The 16368-nt window shown below is 47.6% G+C and overlaps 5 protein-coding genes across 5 annotated transcripts; 1 reads left to right on the plus strand and 4 right to left on the minus strand.

Annotated features, from left to right (window-relative positions):
* Positions 1 to 20: 20 nt before the first annotated feature.
* LAESUDRAFT_755975 (uncharacterized protein) lies at positions 21 to 1911 on the plus strand (the record flags this gene model as incomplete). The annotated part of the gene is made up of 11 exons (XM_040912110.1): positions 21 to 95; positions 151 to 333; positions 394 to 503; positions 555 to 994; positions 1046 to 1101; positions 1152 to 1182; positions 1239 to 1442; positions 1504 to 1577; positions 1627 to 1694; positions 1753 to 1782; positions 1836 to 1911. 11 exons carry the CDS (start codon positions 21 to 23, stop codon positions 1909 to 1911), a joined length of 1347 nt encoding a protein of 448 aa, XP_040768218.1.
* Positions 1912 to 2095: 184 nt separating this feature from the next.
* Positions 2096 to 2488, minus strand: LAESUDRAFT_721845 (uncharacterized protein). The gene is made up of 3 exons (XM_040908087.1): positions 2393 to 2488; positions 2177 to 2320; positions 2096 to 2115 (listed from the first exon to the last, which is right to left on the minus strand). The coding sequence occupies exons 1-2, from the start codon at positions 2460 to 2462 to the stop codon at positions 2202 to 2204; spliced, it is 189 nt and encodes a 62-aa protein (XP_040768219.1). The 5' UTR covers positions 2463 to 2488; the 3' UTR covers positions 2096 to 2115; positions 2177 to 2201.
* A 5897-nt stretch (positions 2489 to 8385) lies between these two features.
* LAESUDRAFT_636296 (uncharacterized protein) lies at positions 8386 to 8559 on the minus strand (the record flags this gene model as incomplete). Its single annotated transcript, XM_040903453.1, has 1 exon — positions 8386 to 8559. A coding segment is annotated over one exon (174 nt), but the record flags the coding sequence as incomplete, so codon positions are not given.
* Positions 8560 to 10884: 2325 nt separating this feature from the next.
* LAESUDRAFT_734877 (uncharacterized protein) lies at positions 10885 to 11868 on the minus strand (the record flags this gene model as incomplete). The annotated part of the gene is made up of 3 exons (XM_040910549.1): positions 10885 to 10992; positions 11014 to 11363; positions 11856 to 11868. 3 exons carry the CDS (start codon positions 11866 to 11868, stop codon positions 10885 to 10887), a joined length of 471 nt encoding a protein of 156 aa, XP_040768221.1.
* Positions 11869 to 13050: 1182 nt separating this feature from the next.
* On the minus strand, positions 13051 to 14025 carry LAESUDRAFT_755977 (uncharacterized protein; the record flags this gene model as incomplete). The annotated part of the gene is made up of 4 exons (XM_040912111.1): positions 13051 to 13735; positions 13792 to 13820; positions 13874 to 13915; positions 13993 to 14025. 4 exons carry the CDS (start codon positions 14023 to 14025, stop codon positions 13051 to 13053), a joined length of 789 nt encoding a protein of 262 aa, XP_040768222.1.
* Between the last annotated feature and the right edge of the window lie 2343 nt (positions 14026 to 16368).

Consider the following 16368-nt stretch of genomic DNA (forward strand, 5'->3'; position numbering starts at 1 on the left):
CTACCACGGTCCGAGGCATGATGTTCCCGTTCTTCTCCATGCTGGCCGTCTTGGTCGGCTTGTCAGTCGCGCAGACAAACTCGAGCGTCTTTGACGTGCGTTCCTTCATGTTTAATAGACATTCGGCTCTTATTTTGATCTGGAAGACAGTTCCCAGAGTATCCGCCCCCTGGCACACCGAATCCGAACTCGACTCTAGCGAGTGCGACGGGAACGCTTCCTTACGGGCTCACCGCTGATTCCGCTCTGGCCGAAGCCTACATCCACTATGACAGAGGATTGTTTGGGCCTCAGATCGAGTTGATTCATGCATATTATAACTATTGGCCGACGGTTTGTGGATGAAAAAATTATCTAGCGCTTAGTCGGACTCACCTCATGAATGAACGATAGGGCGTCGGGGTGGCCAGTGACGGGACGGTTTTCACATGCTTCCCGCGGGGTAATGAAACGTACACTCTAGCAGTATTCACGGGCCCTACCACGGAGGCTGCTTGGCCCAAGTAAGCGTGCACTCACGAGAACATCTCATAATATTCTGACCCATCTTATAGTGAGGACTGGAACACGCCTCCGGCCTTCGCGAATGAAAGCAACCCAGGATATAGTATCGCAACCGACAAGCTTATATTCGTTCAATCGGTCGTTGTCGACGGTTTGGATCGCGTATGGGCACTCGACACTGGACGCCCACGAGTGAATGGAACATACCTCAACGCCGCTGTGCCGGGAGGACCGAAGCTCGTCGGATTCTACCTGAATGGGACGAACTTCGTGACCTACACTTTCCCAGACTACGTTGTGTATGCTGATTCTTCCATCAACGACGTGCGCTTCGACCTGCGTGGTGGAGGATATGTGTACATCACAGATAGTTCGCCCTATCATCCCGGCATCGTCGTGATCGACCTCGCAACTGGGGAGTCCTGGAGACATCTAGACTTCTCATCTGCTGTGACGCCTGACCCTGAGTTTGTCCCGGTATACGATGGAGGTCAAGTCCATCAGTGTCGTTGACTACGGATTCAGCTGATAAATCTCGTAGTTCCTTTTTACTATCACCCTATCGGTCCTCCCAACGCCATTCAGTTCATGTCTCCGGTGCGGATCTTATACAATGTCATTCAAGATACTCGTTGATCATGCTGTAGTTCGCCGCTGACGGGATCGCTCTTGGAGCTGGTAAAGGCATCCAGAGGTTTGAAGATCGTCAACGTTGATTATGTGACTGCATATAGATGGCGAATACTTATACGTGACGCCCCTGGCCAAACGCCGCCTGTTCCGCATCCCGACATCATATCTGAAGCAGCAGCCATCTTCGGATAATCCCTATGCTTTTATTCAAGCGAGGCAGGCTGTTGAAGACCTCGGTGGATTCGGAGGACACGCTGATGGGCTGGAGACGGATAGCACCGGATACATCTATGTGGGCTCTCAAGGTGAATAACAGCAGCAAGGCTATCTTCAGTGTGCAACGTCTGAGGTATTTGTTCATTGCAGAGCACAATGCCATCCATCGCTTCAATCCCAACACGAGCCTTGTTGAGCCATTCATCCGCGCACCGTTCATACAGGTGGGCATGCTCAGTTGATAAATGGTATGCATGCTTACTATGATACTAGTGGGCGGATACGTTATCGGTAGTGTCCTTACAAAATGGAAGTAACTACCTGTACTTCACTTCGAACCAGTACGTAGCTCCCGGTTGTGCAGAATATGTTTGATGTCTAACGAATAGTCGTCTTTAGGCTGTGGCTCGCGCCTGACTATCAGAACGGGTGCGTGATACATTTGTCAATGAAAATTCGTGGCACTGATGCAGTAGCTGCAGCACGGACTTACGCACCAAGCCGTATGCAATGTTTAGGGTTCCGATCGAGGGTGGACGCGCTACACAGACTGAATGAAGTTCTGCAGTAGGGAGAGGTCTCTGTAAGATAACATCATAACCTGAATTGTACGAAACTCCTGAATCATCTTGATTGGAATGCGTTGTGTATCAATCAATGGAAGCCAGCCTTTTACCGAATACCAGACATGATAGAGAGCATACGGTCAAGAAATAGAAATTTTGAACAAACACTTCAGCCTATCAATGCTATCATCCGTCACTGAAGAAAACGCTATGTCAGCATGCCGACGCACCACTTAATGATATTATTCACAACTCACGGGTAGTATACGCGATAACAGATGACTAACAGCAGACACAACCTCTTTTTCCGCAGCAGTTCTGACAGCCAGGATTGATATCTCTACCAGCAAGGTCGCCGCTCTCGATCAGGTGCATATCCCCTGGATTGACAACGATATCCCCTGGATTGACAACGTTGTTCATGCATGGTCAAACTGTAGTCTGATGAGCTTAGCAGGAGACGAATGGCGCACCAGTCGGAATAGAGGATGCTGTAGCGAACGCGACGAACATGCAGAACGCCGTGATGACGGAAACATTCATGACGACAATGTAAATGACGAGTATCTATGCCGTGCGCGTCGTGCTGAATATAAAAAGGCGAAGCAGTGACTGCTGCTGAGGACGCATGATGCAGCTTTTATAGGGTCTTCAACGTTGAGTCAACGTTGACCGCTTCAAGAGCGCTTCATACCATGATGATGCCGTATCGTTGAAATACAAAGCTGCGCTGCAAATGAATCGGACAGTATCGCAATGTCTCACACGCTGCCATGTCGATACATGTATGCGATTGGCCAAATTCAGCATCCTGACTGTTCTGTTTCGACGTGAAGCAGCCATAAAGCCTTTACGAGATAGCGCTTACCAAAAAACCTGGGACGTATCGCGCCCGTATCCGAATATGGCGCTCCGAGAACAAAGGCTTCGCTCGCCCTGCTCGTGTTCTTGTTCTCAATTGAGTGAAAGTTGGTCTCACGAGCTTCGCAGGGCATTGGATGGGGAGATATTTTCCGGACTCAGGACCTCAAGGGTGACTGTACAGGAGATGAATCATGCGTACTTTCACAGCTATTCATGCGGCTGTTCAGAATCACGTATCACTGATTCATACCCATCGACAGAAGTTTTCTACGACAAAGTGAAGAGCAGTCGGATTGTTTCGTTTACCAACAACGCCCAGAAGGTAGTATGTGAAGTAACTCACGCTGATCCTCCTGATCTCTGACTCAGCAATAGATCCAGCAGTGAGACACTGATACCATCTAACGTGCCAGGCTCGCTTTCGGGAGTTTGGGGGGCCCCGTACATCAGGAAATTTGGGTTGAGATTATAAGCGAAGGCCGCAAATAGATAGGTTTATAATATTCGCGGGAGGCTTTCTTAGCGATTGTACTGCAGCGGGCATGTATTATGATTGCTTACAAGCTGTGGCAATCAGTTATAACCTTGCTGAAATATTATAACCACATTATTACTGCTTACAATCAAGTCCGGATCACTCGTAATCACATATGTTCATACTCGACAGAGATTATAAGCCTGTTTTAAGTGTGAACTAGCAAAGCTGGGGGGATTAGAAGTGATGGAAGATGCATAATACTAGTTCAGCATCTGCACTGATGCCCGCCAACTCCAAGCTGTGATTCAAGCACCCAAGGTACGCGACAACACGAAATTAGTATCACTCTATGGTTCGTATGTACAGGAATCGGAAAAAAAACTCGCTAGATTATTTCCTACCAAGGACTCTGCCGGAGAAACTTGCTACTCCCGATTAAGGCTCCAACTATTTATACTATTTACACTCCTGAGGTGTAAATAAATAGTATATAGTAAACAGTTATCTATATGTCATATAAACAGTTTATATAAAGTTTATATAGTTTTTTTGGTCCCATCTTTTGATGGAGTTTTACTCAACTGTGAGCAGCCTCTGTGATTGTTGAGGCCTTTAAGGACCTGTTTGCATCAGCAAGCACATGACAGTGAGCAGAAAACAAGCATTCAATGTCAACACTTGCACCAGAAATGACCAGAAAATCTTATGTCATACAAGAAATGACAAGAAACTCATGTTCATGAGCCTATATGATGATAAACTGTCAGTGGTGACTGCTGTTAAACACTATGACTTTCAATTGGCTCACTGTTGTGCTGTCAAATCTAGCAATTGTGCACTCAATAGCCCTATATCATCATAAAACTATTTATACTATATATATACATCTATTTACTATGTACAGGCCCAACTGTAAATAAACAGATATAGTAAACAGTTAAAACTATGTAACATAGTAAATAGATAGAAATGTTAGAGCCTTACTCCCGATGTGACTGCACAACACACCTATTCATCATTACTCACATCAGCCATGCTTAGAATGCACATCCACCAACCTGACGATGCTCTCATCCCTCAATATCTTCACCTTTCATGAAGTCCTCGCATGACTTGCCAGACTATTATCTACAGATACTCGCGACAAGGTCTTGCTGGTCGTTGACTTGACTGCTCAAAAATTTCGTTCATCAACCTCATGTTCATTTGACATGGACCACACATGGCAATGTGATGATGGCCTTCGCCTCCACACTGCTGACTTGCTAACTTTTCCGGCAGTCTGTTGGTGATCTCCTCAATATCCTCGTTGAGCTTTTTGAGTAGCTGGAGGTGCGATGAGGGCGAGCACGAATACTAGCACTCTGTTTGAGATGAATCTGTAATCCAAATGGGCATTCGTAAAGGAATCCAAACAGTCGGTGACAGAGGAATACTTGCTCTGCATGGTGCCAAAATGGTGGAACTCGATTGAGGGACCTCATTAGTCGATTAGTTATGCTACCACTCAGTGGTCATCTCGTGTATGGAGTAGCCAATAGCGAAACTGAGCATATGCTGAGCAAAAATCAACAGGGTCCACATCTTCGTGTTGATAGCAGATATCCCATGCTCAATCTTCTATTGAGAAGTCTACCGGAGATTATGAAGCAAGATGAACATTACAAGGCTCACCATGGAGGTGAACAGAGTAGAATGGGAATCATGAAGTGCAGCGTTGGTAACCATGAAGGTGAAGCACGTTTGTGAGGTGAGATCAGGTACAGAGTTGTGAAGGAAAATGTGACAAAATGGCCCATGGAATCGACTAATGAGCAAGACAGGTTAGCAGAGGCCCACCATCGACATGATCCAGCACGCACCATGAGTATCCCCATCCTGACTTACTCATTCTTACTACGAGAATGCTCACCTGCTGCCCTTCCATGCTGCGACAGCCAGATACCGCACGAATGCCCTTCGGTGGGATGCACAAACACCTCAAGTTAGAGCACACTTCATTCACGACAGCTCAGCGATCTCGGTCTTATACCTGCGAGGGCAGATAGGTGCATTTCTACAGCTAGCATGGGAACGGTCCAGTACTGTTCCATGGACAGGATGACGACAGATGCATTGACAGCTTGCATCGTCTTTGTGCCTGCAGTGGTCAGTATCAGTGCATGAGATTTGAGCATCACGAGGTTCTCGTCGGGTACGAAAGAGAAGGCAATTGAGGTAGTGATGCAAGCAGAGTACTTTCTGAGAGTGCTGGTGGCAGAATGAGGCAGTTTTGATGCCACTGATGAGGAGGCAGAAGAATGCAGCTCACTGCAATGCACAAGAAGCCCGAATGAGCAGCGAAATGTCTGCCACCACTGTTGACTGGAAATATTTGATATGTGAACATGGTTCACACATCATCATAACAGCACATCAAGGCACTTCAACACTTGCTGGAAAAAAATGGAGTACCGTGCATGGGTGGCATGATGCTAGGCTGCTCGCACTCCCTCAGCAGAGCATGTGGCTGCATCAACGACAGATGATGATGGAAATGTAAGACCTCACAGAATGACACCGTCTTGTGGAGCGAGGCTTCGTGAACGCTCTCACGCATTGCGACGGCAAAGGCAAGTCCATCCAGATGCACTCCACATCATCCAAGATGACTGCGAGAGACTCAGCATCTGCGAGGATGAGTGCTTTGAGCAATAGGTTTCTCTAGTAGCCTTCTTCTTAGCCATAGATGAGTCAGTACGATGGTAAAAGTGCAGTGCAGCAGGCAGAGAAGGTGACAAAAGATCTTCTAGAGTCCTAGGAAGATCATAGACAGAGACACAGTGAGCAAGAAAGTGCATCCAGATGAAATGAGCAGGGACAATGCGAATGTTCAGTATATGCACCCTGCTCGCATGCCACAGGCATGACACATCTTCGGCGCTTATCTGACAGTACATGAAGTATGTACGACAGCATGTACCATCATATCTATAGTCAACTGGTAAGTTGCAGCACTATTTTACCATGGAATGATTCCCGTGTATATGCACGTTCGAGTCCTGTAGTAAACATTCGCAAGATTTTGAGTGGGTAGTAGGTTAATGCTTCGACTAGTAAGCGCTTGTGATAAATGAATTGTCTACGAGCAGTAAAGAAAGCAATAAAAATCAGAAAAAGATGGAATGAAAGCTTACATTGCTTACTGTGTGCATAAATAAGAATTTTGACCACTGCTTGGATATTGTTGTTTGCTTGCAGTTACAATGTGCATGCCGGGTTTACTCATGATTATAATCACTGCTTGCTGCGATTACAACGTTTCAGGTGCCCGATAGTCAACAATTGTAATCTATAAGTGTATGCATCATTACACATTATAACGGGGTACTGCTGTGATTGTAACTGGTTGTGCAAATCGTTCAGGTTTTCGTAATTGCTCGCATAGGGGTCAATATAATTTTTGCAATAACTACAATTTAAATTGCTTATTCGCGCTTATGCAATGCGAACCAAATTCCTGATGTAGGACCCAGGCAACTCCCCTAGATGATTATCACAAAAATCCCTCAAAATGAGCCTGAAATATGCAAACTTTTGGGCCTCCAGTATGCAAAGTGCACCTCTGCTGCCGTGCTGGTCTCCATCAGGCTGTAGGAGGAGAAGTAGCGGGTTCACGAGCCTCTGGCATCCACCGAGGCCCTCACATATCATTTGTCTGGCATCTTCGAGCGCCTCAGCGAAGTATATACATGCAGATTAGTAGACAATGTCCATAGTAAAAGAAGTGAAAATGGAAGCAGGATAAGACAAGGTTCAGTGGAAAAGAACGGAGAATGAAAGCGAACAGCGAGAAGAAAAAAGAAAACAGAAGAGGGAGAGGAGGGCAGGGGGAGAGATAGAAATGGATCAAGCTCTGCGATGGGGATATTAGCAAAGCTGACAGGGTGGCGGCGGAGCTGAACTCACTTCGTTGCTGGGGATCTTAATGACGGTGGAGCCGATGCGTCCCTATGCAACTGGATGTCGTGTATCAGAGCAAAGCTCTCCAACGACGGGAGAAAGACAAGCACTTACCTGATGAGGAGGAAGAGCGAGGCTCTGTCCCATCCTCTCTTCGCCAGGGCTTATAAGTGCTCATCTCCAAGCCCCTGGTGTGTGCTGTATCCCCTGTGTGGTGGCAAGCTCGAGCCTGGCATGAATCACGTGTTGCAGCCTAAGCCATCCCTTCTAGAACTTCCGCTGACGTACCTCAGTGTCACAATATTATGTGGCACCTTTCTTTTTGCACCATAAAGTTCTCATTTGGCAATGACAAGTGGTTATTCAGACACCAATCTTCCTATTGGTCTCACAAAGTGGATACTTGGACAAACAGCACAATACTGCCACATACATTGCAGATATGACTGTGTCTACCACATAACCACCAAGTGCCCAGGATTCAGCCACCCAATCACATGACACTGGCCATTTGCCCTATTCAAAAGTTGTCAGATGTTGATCACATGACATCAGGCCACTTGCCTAGAAAGGAACCCTTTGGACCATCAAGCTAGCAAGCACCCAATTCGCCACTCAGATAGTGGCACCACTTTGCTGCATGCATTGGGGCTTTGCCTTGATTGCTGGTTATATGTCACTGTGCACCATCCTCAGCCTAGCCCTTGTGGCAGGCTTTTATGTTGTGGATTTATTTGTGCAGGTCACACAAGCAGACTTGCCCTTAATTGGGTTAAGTGCTTTGTGCTTTGTGACACTCAGCATCCTTGAATGAATGACCGCTTCACGTGATCCTGCACAAGCATGGTGGCGGTGCCCCCATATAGCATGCTGAGCGAGTAGGAATGAGATGTTTGATGAGGCGCAGAGGCCTCCGAAACATCTCCCTTACTTCTGGAACCCAGTGTTACTCCAACCTCTGCTGCCGTGCTGGTCTCCATCAGGCTGGAGGAGGAGAAGTAGTGGGTTCATGAGCCTCCGGCATCTGCCGGAGGCCCTCACATATCATTTGTCTGACGTCTTCAAGCGTCTCAGCTATGACCTAAGGATGATGTGTGTGGGGGAGGGGGAGGTGAGAGAAGATGAGAGTGAGAAGCCGAATCAAGAGTCAGGATGGAGAGAAGCAAGTTGCAAAGCAGCATGCACAGAAGGGTTGTCCCGAATATATAGTTTCCATGCTGGGGAGGACCAGTGACCAAGTCTCTGAATGACATCCTCTGACAGACCAAGGCCAGCATAGAACGTAGCGCCCCCAGTGCAGGCTGAGTGGCCACCAAATGAATGATCGAGAAGAGCGAAAAAATGGTGATTGAACCAGGCGTGAGTGGGCTCAGAGCCATCAGCACAGGGGAAAAGAGCTGCACGCGTGCCATGACAATGATCATGATGTGAGACATAGGTAGTGAGCAGATGAACCGGGCAGGCAATGGCTTGACAAAGATGGAGGATGGTGGTATCCATGTAGAAATGGTCACTTTTATGATAAGGAAGATGGTAGCTGACACGAGTAGGGAGGAAGTGGAGAGAGGCCCATTTAATCATTTTGCGCCAGTCCCACAAGGAGTGGTCATTAGGCTTAACAAGCTCACCAAGGCGGTGGCATGCATAGAAGGCACAGGAAAGAATGATCGCAAATAGGAGATCATCATAAAGATTGGAGTGAAGGGTGAGGTGAGCAAAGATGGTGAGGTGAAGCAGTCACAGAGGGAGCTTGCAAGTAATAAAATCAGCACGAACCTTGCAAAAGCCATGGATAGTTGCTTGAACCAGAGGATGTGCTCGATTGCAGGAAAAGTCTGGATAGATGTCCTGCAAGAAGTGCCGAGCACCTGACAGGTATTTGGGTGCAGAGTGAATGAAGTGAGATGTATATGCGATATAGCATGTGAGAGTGGATGGTGTCAGATCGAGAGGGAGGCCATGCTTGATGCAAAAAGAGATATAGTCACAGACGCCAGTGGCATAGCCCTTCTGGGTAGAGAGCTCAGTGGCGGAAGCCTGCAAAAAGCGATGCGAGCGAAGATGGCGAGGTGAAGTGGTTGCAGAGGGAGCTTGTGAGTAATAAAATCAGCACGAACCTTGCGGGAGCCATGGATAGTCACTTGAACCAGAGGATGTGCTCAATTGTGGAAAAAGTCCGGATAGATGTCCTGCAAGAAGTGCCGAGCACCTGACAGGTATTTGGGTGCAGAGCGAATGAAGCGACATGTATATGCGATATAGCGTGCAAGAGTGGATGGTGTCCGATCAAGAGGGAGGCCATGCTTGATGCAAAGAGAGATATAGTCACGGGCACCGATGGCATAGCCCTTCTGGGTAGAGAGCTCAGTGGCAGAAGCCTGCAAAAAAGTGATGCAAGCATCAATGGATGTGAGAGTGGTGGGTGAGTGAGCAGTGCGAGGATGACGCTGCCCACCCAGGGCATTCAAAAGCACTTCCTCCAGCATGCCGGCAAAAGCTGGTGGAGAGGTGAGAAGAGGCAGACACAGTCAGCATTGAATCGTGCAGTGTAGTCATCAAGAAGCAAGTGAGACAGCATATCGGCACACACATTTTGCTTGCCCAGAATGTGGTGGACATGCAGGTCGATGCCAGACTCCATGACTATACTGGTGATGGCCTACAGAGGAGCATTGTGCAGGATTTGCACCACTGCAAGAGAATGAAGAGCATCGACAGAATTGAGGCTGTCAGTCCAAAGAAGCACCCAATGAGGAGGATGAGATAAGGAGGCAGCATGGTGGAAAGCAGATAGGATAGCCATCATTTCAAGGAAGAAGATGTCGATGGATGGAGAACCGGAGCAGGATTGAATGGGATAGATGAAGGCATGGTTAGAGAAGACGAATGCAAGGGCCTTGATGAGCGCGGTGTCAGTCCAGATCACCATGTCAGCCTCAGAGATATTTCAACGACCATCGTCGACAAAGCGAACACCAGTGGAGCGTGGAATGGTATCCAGAAGCCAAGTGAGGTCAGTGATGATCTCCCAATTCAAGAAGAGGCCAGCGGAACAAAACATTTTACCAGCGATTTTGCGATAAAGTTCGGTAAGGGCAGGATGACCCCAAGGTAAGACATTGAGAAGCCAGTTAAGTGAGCCAGCCAGACGTTGCCAGTCTCGCAATGTCGGACGATGTGTTTCTGTGTGGAGGAAGGCAATAATATCAGCGCAAAAGTTCACCAGTGTGAATGAAGAGAGGGAGATCGATCTGAGGTTAATGTCAACTCAGAAGCCAATGATGGTGAGAGCCGGGCCAAAGAGCTGCTTCTGGTCATCCCACGGACAGGAGATAGTGTCCCAAAAAATGAGAAGTTGTGCTTGACAGCATGGGCAAAGATGACTGCAATAGTAAACACAGCTGCCCTCAAAATCCCAGCCAAAGTTGTCATCCATGTATACATGTAAGCCAACAATATCAAGTTTGCAGACAGCAATCCAGCAGAGAAGCTGAGAGACTGAGCACCATATGCGGGGTGAAGCACGATTGCTGAAGATGAGGTGGCAGACAAGATACTACCATCCACAGTAACGACCTGGTGAAGCTGCCAGAGTGGGTGAGCAGGAAGGTTCAGGAAGGCGGAGGTGACATCATCCTTGAAGACAATCAGGTGATGGCCAGGATGAGTGTGGTGGGCATCTCACATTTCTTGCCCAAAGTCGCACATGTTATCATAGCGAATGGTGGCTGCAGTGCACGGGATACCATCATTGAGCCCCGAGGCAAAGTGGTCCATTACGACACGAGGCTTATCATCTCACCATACAACAAACATGAGGGAGATTTTCATGTCAGGCAATAGCTGCGAGAGCTCCGATGACCACCGACCAGCTGATAATTCCTTATCTTGAAATGCTCGGATAGCGTCGATATCGGGAGAATCAGCAAGATAATTTTTGAATACTTCTTCCATCTCTACCTTCCATTCACCATCATCTGGTGGCCAGAACCCATGACGAAGACCATGCATGATGGATTGGACAAAAAGTGGATTAGGATGATCAAAAAGGATCCTTTCAAGCTTATCGACATTGAACGGGGTGTCCACCCGAATATGGTCCTTGCAAGCTTCAAGCGCCACCTTAATAGCAGAATCAGCGAGCAGGTGAGCAGGTGGATCTGGAATGGGTGGTGCCACTTCAGTAAATCAGGCAGTGGGTGACATGAGTGAATGTTCAGCATCTGCCCAACCAAACTTTCATCGAAAACGAGGAAGCTTATTGGCGGACTCCGCTTTCCACTTGCTCAAGGTGGAAGCTGCCTTGACAAGAGGTCTAGGCCCTTGTGCTGCTACATGTGCTGCCACGGCTGCTTCCAGGGCCTCATTGGCTTTTGTGAGCATTGAATGTGTTATGGCAGATGGCATCGTCCTTGACACGATGTGGTCCTCCACACTCCCAGCAGAGGCCATGCTTTCACTGGTTAGGGCAAGGGTCATGGTCACAATGCCCCAGGTTCCAATTGAGGCACAGCGTAGTCACCCGCTTCGAAGATGGGGATAATTGCCCCTGATAGGATCATTTTCTGAGGGTGGTTTGGGAAGACAGCTGCATGATCTCTGCAAAGATATGTACTTGAAGGCGAGGATGATCATTAAGATGATATGGGGACTTGTGATAGGCATCACGAGCTGCTCAGTCCACTCTAATCATGATGGATGGGTTGAGAGCCATGGCATGGAACAGCTCCAAGATGATAGTATGATATTCATCCAATTCGGAGGAGCAGTGAGGATAAAGATAAAGCACCACTTCAGCCCAAGCACCAAAGACACATAGCCAGTCTGACTCTGAATGGATGAGTCACTGAGATGATGAATGGTCTTTCTTGATAATAGCGAAGCCTGCTGCAAGGTCTTTGGGCTCATCATCATGATTGTACCTAACTTTCATGTGTCACGGCACATTATAGATCCTGCTAAAAGGCAAGAAAATGGCTGCAAGGTGCTAGCCACGCTCAGTGACCTGCACAAAATCTAAAATAAGGACCTGCCACAAGGGGGCTAGGTCAAAAAGGCATGCAGTGACATGCAGCCTACAAAAAGGGGCTCAAAGGGCCCATAGCCTTATGTCACACAAAGAGGGGGTGAAGGCTTCTTAGGCCGCATGAAATAGATGAATGAATCTAAGGTCTTCCCTTAGATCCTCATGTGCTTATATACATGTAGTGGTGGACCCTGGGTACCCTAACCATGGTGTACTTACTGGGGTCCTGTCCTGTCTACATGTGAACATATTGCTAAAACCAGTAATGGTTCTGGACTTTTGCTATAGCAACTATCTATAAAGGCTGTGGATATGCCAAGGTAATCCTACTTTACCCAATGAGATAATTGCATGAAGGTGGTGCCACTATTTGAGTAGCTGAAGTGGTGCCACTTATCGAGTGGCCAATGGAGGTTTTGCCATAGTGCATATTCTAATGCTGGTGCTACTATTTGGCAGCCATGTAGTTGGTGCTGCTATTGAGCAGCGAATTGGGTGCTTGCTAGCTTGATGGTCCGATGAGCACAGATAAGCCTATTGTGGGCCAAAGAGTTTCATTCTGAGCAAGTGGCCTGGTGTCACGTGACCAATGCCTGATAATTTCTGAATAGGGCAAGTGGCCAGTGTCACATGACTGGGTGGCTGAATCATGGGCACTTGGTGATCATGTGGTAGACACAGTCATATCCATGATGTATGTGGTGATATTGTGCTGTTTGTCTAAGTATCCACTTTGTGAGACCAATATGAAGGTTGACATCTGAATAACCACTTGTGGTTGCTGAATGGTGACTTTATTGGTGCAAAAAGAAAGATGCCACTTAATACTGTGACATCATGGATGTGAAGAGTTTCTCAAAGTTAACATATCGATCCATAAGCACATCCTTCCAGATTGAGCGAGGCACTGGGACCTGCACGCTTTGCTGCTGCATGAGATCCAGAATGGGGTCACTTGCCCATTCTAAGACATACAACTGGTGAAGACGGAATGTCTCGATCAGGTGAGAATTCTGCAAGGCTGGAGAGGTGGCTGTGAGATGCGGCGCTGCTGTGAGAACAGACTGCGGGATACCAAACGAACTCGAAGATAGTTCCAGTGCTTTGGAAAGCTCATCAAAGGAGAAGTCAGCACCCACGCAGCTCCTACCAGCTTGCTGAAGTGCGATAAGTTTCTGCTGTATGATCACCCAGGCCAAAGTGTCAGCTGGGCTCTCTGCCAGCTGATGACCCTCCTGGTTATGCTCTTCTCCTCTCTCGTTAGACGATGCAGGACTAGGTTCGCAATCGTGATCGCGCTCAGCTTGTTCAAGGAGCAGCTCGACATAGTCACGGACATCTGGTTCATTCGCTCCAATCTCCTTGAGATGCTGAATGGCCTGATCATAGGTAAGGTGCGATGCTGCTGCATCTGAGACGATGGCTTGCATCTGCTGAGCTCGAGCTTGGATGGCCTCAGGAGAGTTCGGAGTATTCCCGGTGTTCTGCGCAGAAGAAGACTCATTGCTACTGACCATTGATGATTCAATAGATGGTGGCAAAGTGTCGTAGATGCAAGCTACCAAAGGGAGAGATAGAAATGGATCAAGCTCTGTGACAGGGATGTTAGCAGAGCTGACAGGGGTGTGGTGGAGCTGAACTCACTTCATTGCTGAGGACCTTAATGATGGTGGAGCCGATGCGTCCCTATGCAAGTGAAGTGTCTGGATGTCATGTATCAGAGCGAAGCTCTCCAACAATGGGAGACAAAGACAAGCACTTACCTGACAAGGAGGAAGAGCGAGGCTCTGTCCCATCCTCTCTTCGCCAGAGCTTATAAGTGCTCATCTCCAAGCCCCTGGTGTGTGCTGTAGCCCCTGTGTGATGGCAAGCTCGAGCCTGGCATGAATCATGTGTTGCGGCCTAAGCCTTCCCTTCTAGGACTTCCGCTGACATACCTCATGCCTGGATTGGGGGGTCTCCCAACCCCATCGGATTCCCAAATATGCTAAGTTGCGATAAGGATAAGGGTGTTTTGGGGTCCTCCAAGGTCCGAAATATGCAATCAGCGACAAGAAAATTGCAATTTGGGGCCCCTCAAATATGCTATTTTGTGACAATCATCTAGGGAAGTTGCCCGGGTCCTGGCCCCATCCTAGGGAGGGTACACGGTGCCACATCCTAGACTGATTGGTGTCACAGATTTTTGCCACAAAGTCCACACGTGACTTTTCTCATGCCACAGATCACATGCTTCACCAATATCTCACACCACTCAGCCACAGACATGACGCGTAGAGATCAGGTGATAGTCCACATCATGTGTTATGGTCCAGATCCATGGATGATACAGTCAGACCTGTCTATTCCAGGATATAATAGAGGCACCCATTTGGAAATAAAGGGAACAAGGACTATTGTTCGAGATCGTCTAGGCAATCAGCTCAAGGTATAGTCATTACCATGATAGGATGGATCGTCTTACCGTTGTCATGAGAGTACATCAATCTTCTCACCTATTGTTCTACTTATGGATAGATCTTCCCACTTATTATTTCATGTATAGCCTAGTTGCCTAGATACATAGATAGCCAATTATCTATTTTGTAGTAGTGGTATGATGAAGGTTATGTCATCAGGCTCCTGTACACATATATCAGACCAGCATGTAGAGGACGAAACTTCAGATTGTTTCTCCTCATCTACCACTGTAACATCCACTGAGCCTACCAGCTCCTTCATATATCTCTCACCCTTCCATAGCTTGCATCGCCAACAAGTAAGTTCTGGGCTCTTGCACCACATAAGGGTTCAGGGAGATTATAGAGATCAGGGGGATTAGGGCGAGCACATTCCACGTGACTGTTCCTTTTTAGTCTTTTTAATCTCCTGTCCAGCGGTGCTGTGACATTAGAAACAATCTGACCATTTTCTGTGCCCCTGCTTAGTGTCTAACACAAGTGGCCCCATATTTTCAGCGCAAGCAGTTTCAGCCATTGTGTGCAGCTTTTTTGACACACATTCCAATCTGATCTCTACTCGGCATGAGCCTCAGCAAGACTCTGAGCTGCCTAAGGCTTCGAAGTGCAAGGCCACATCCAGGATTGATCTCGACGTCCACTACAAGCATCAGGAAACCAACAAGGAGTGAGGAAGGCTCCTCACACTCACGTCACTAGGTGCATTGTCCACAAACAGGCAGCATGCAGCAGCCAGGGTCATCAATACTATGCACATTATAAAGTGCGAAATCATCCGCAAGCCTCGCGATCGCACCCCACCACTCGAATGCTACAAGCCCAGAAAAGGATGTCTTACCATGGGTAGTCACAAACCAGTGCCGCCCCCAGAGCTCATCACCTCCAATGCAGCATCTCCCTCCATCGTCACTCCCATTCCAGTTCGCCCCCTGCCAAACTTCATAAAGACCAACAGCATTGCACATCCCATCTGCCCACTCCCATCCAGAGTCAGGCTGATGATCCATATCGAGACGCTCATCAAGCAGGTAGATGCTACCCACTTCAGGCTCCAACCTATACTAGGAGCATTCTCGTATCATCTCAAGGATGAACACCAAGGACCCATTTACAGCCTCGTCACACAACTCGACAAAGTCTGCACCAACCTTCACACCGGCACATGCACTTACACATTCATCGAGAAGCAAGTAATCAACACGGTCTGTTTAGAGATAGGAGGGATTAGCTTTAAGCAGATAGGGAAAGAGGAAAGGCTACAGGAGATCACCAAAGCTCTGGTTTTCATTGTGAAGAAGCGATATTTGAAAACTTTTTGTACTAGTCTACATACCTTTACATCACAATGGAAGGAGCAGATCGAGCATACATGTCCACGTTCAGACAAAGAATGGAGGACATACTTCATCCTAACATTGAAATGGCACACAATGGAAGTACTCCACATACATCACAACACAATTCACCTGAGCCTGGGCTAGAACCCCAGAATTCTGCATCCCAAGTCAGAGGACCCACATTCCTGACACCATCACTCCTACCCGCCTATATTCCTCTCACCTGGAAGTTTGACGAACAGCAATTTGAACATCTAGAAGATGCACTCAGGCAATCTGCCCCCGAAGAAGTCCCAGATCATATCCGTGAATGGGTCATCATCGTCATGAAGCTTACAGTTCA

This window comes from Laetiporus sulphureus, assembly GCF_001632365.1.
Source record: "Laetiporus sulphureus 93-53 unplaced genomic scaffold LAESUscaffold_5, whole genome shotgun sequence".
NCBI classification, from domain to species: Eukaryota; Fungi; Basidiomycota; class Agaricomycetes; order Polyporales; family Laetiporaceae; genus Laetiporus; species Laetiporus sulphureus.

What these genes read in the sequence shown, in the direction of transcription:
- LAESUDRAFT_721845 (XM_040908087.1), bottom strand. Translation starts at nt 2,462, where the DNA reads ATGAATGTTTCCGTCATCACGGCGTTCTGCATGTTCGTCGCGTTCGCT. An exon ending in AGCATCCTCTATTCCGACTG is followed by an intron (nt 2,321 to 2,392) that starts GTGCGCCATTCG and finishes TTGTCAATCCAG; the next exon opens with GGGATATCGTTGTCAATCCA.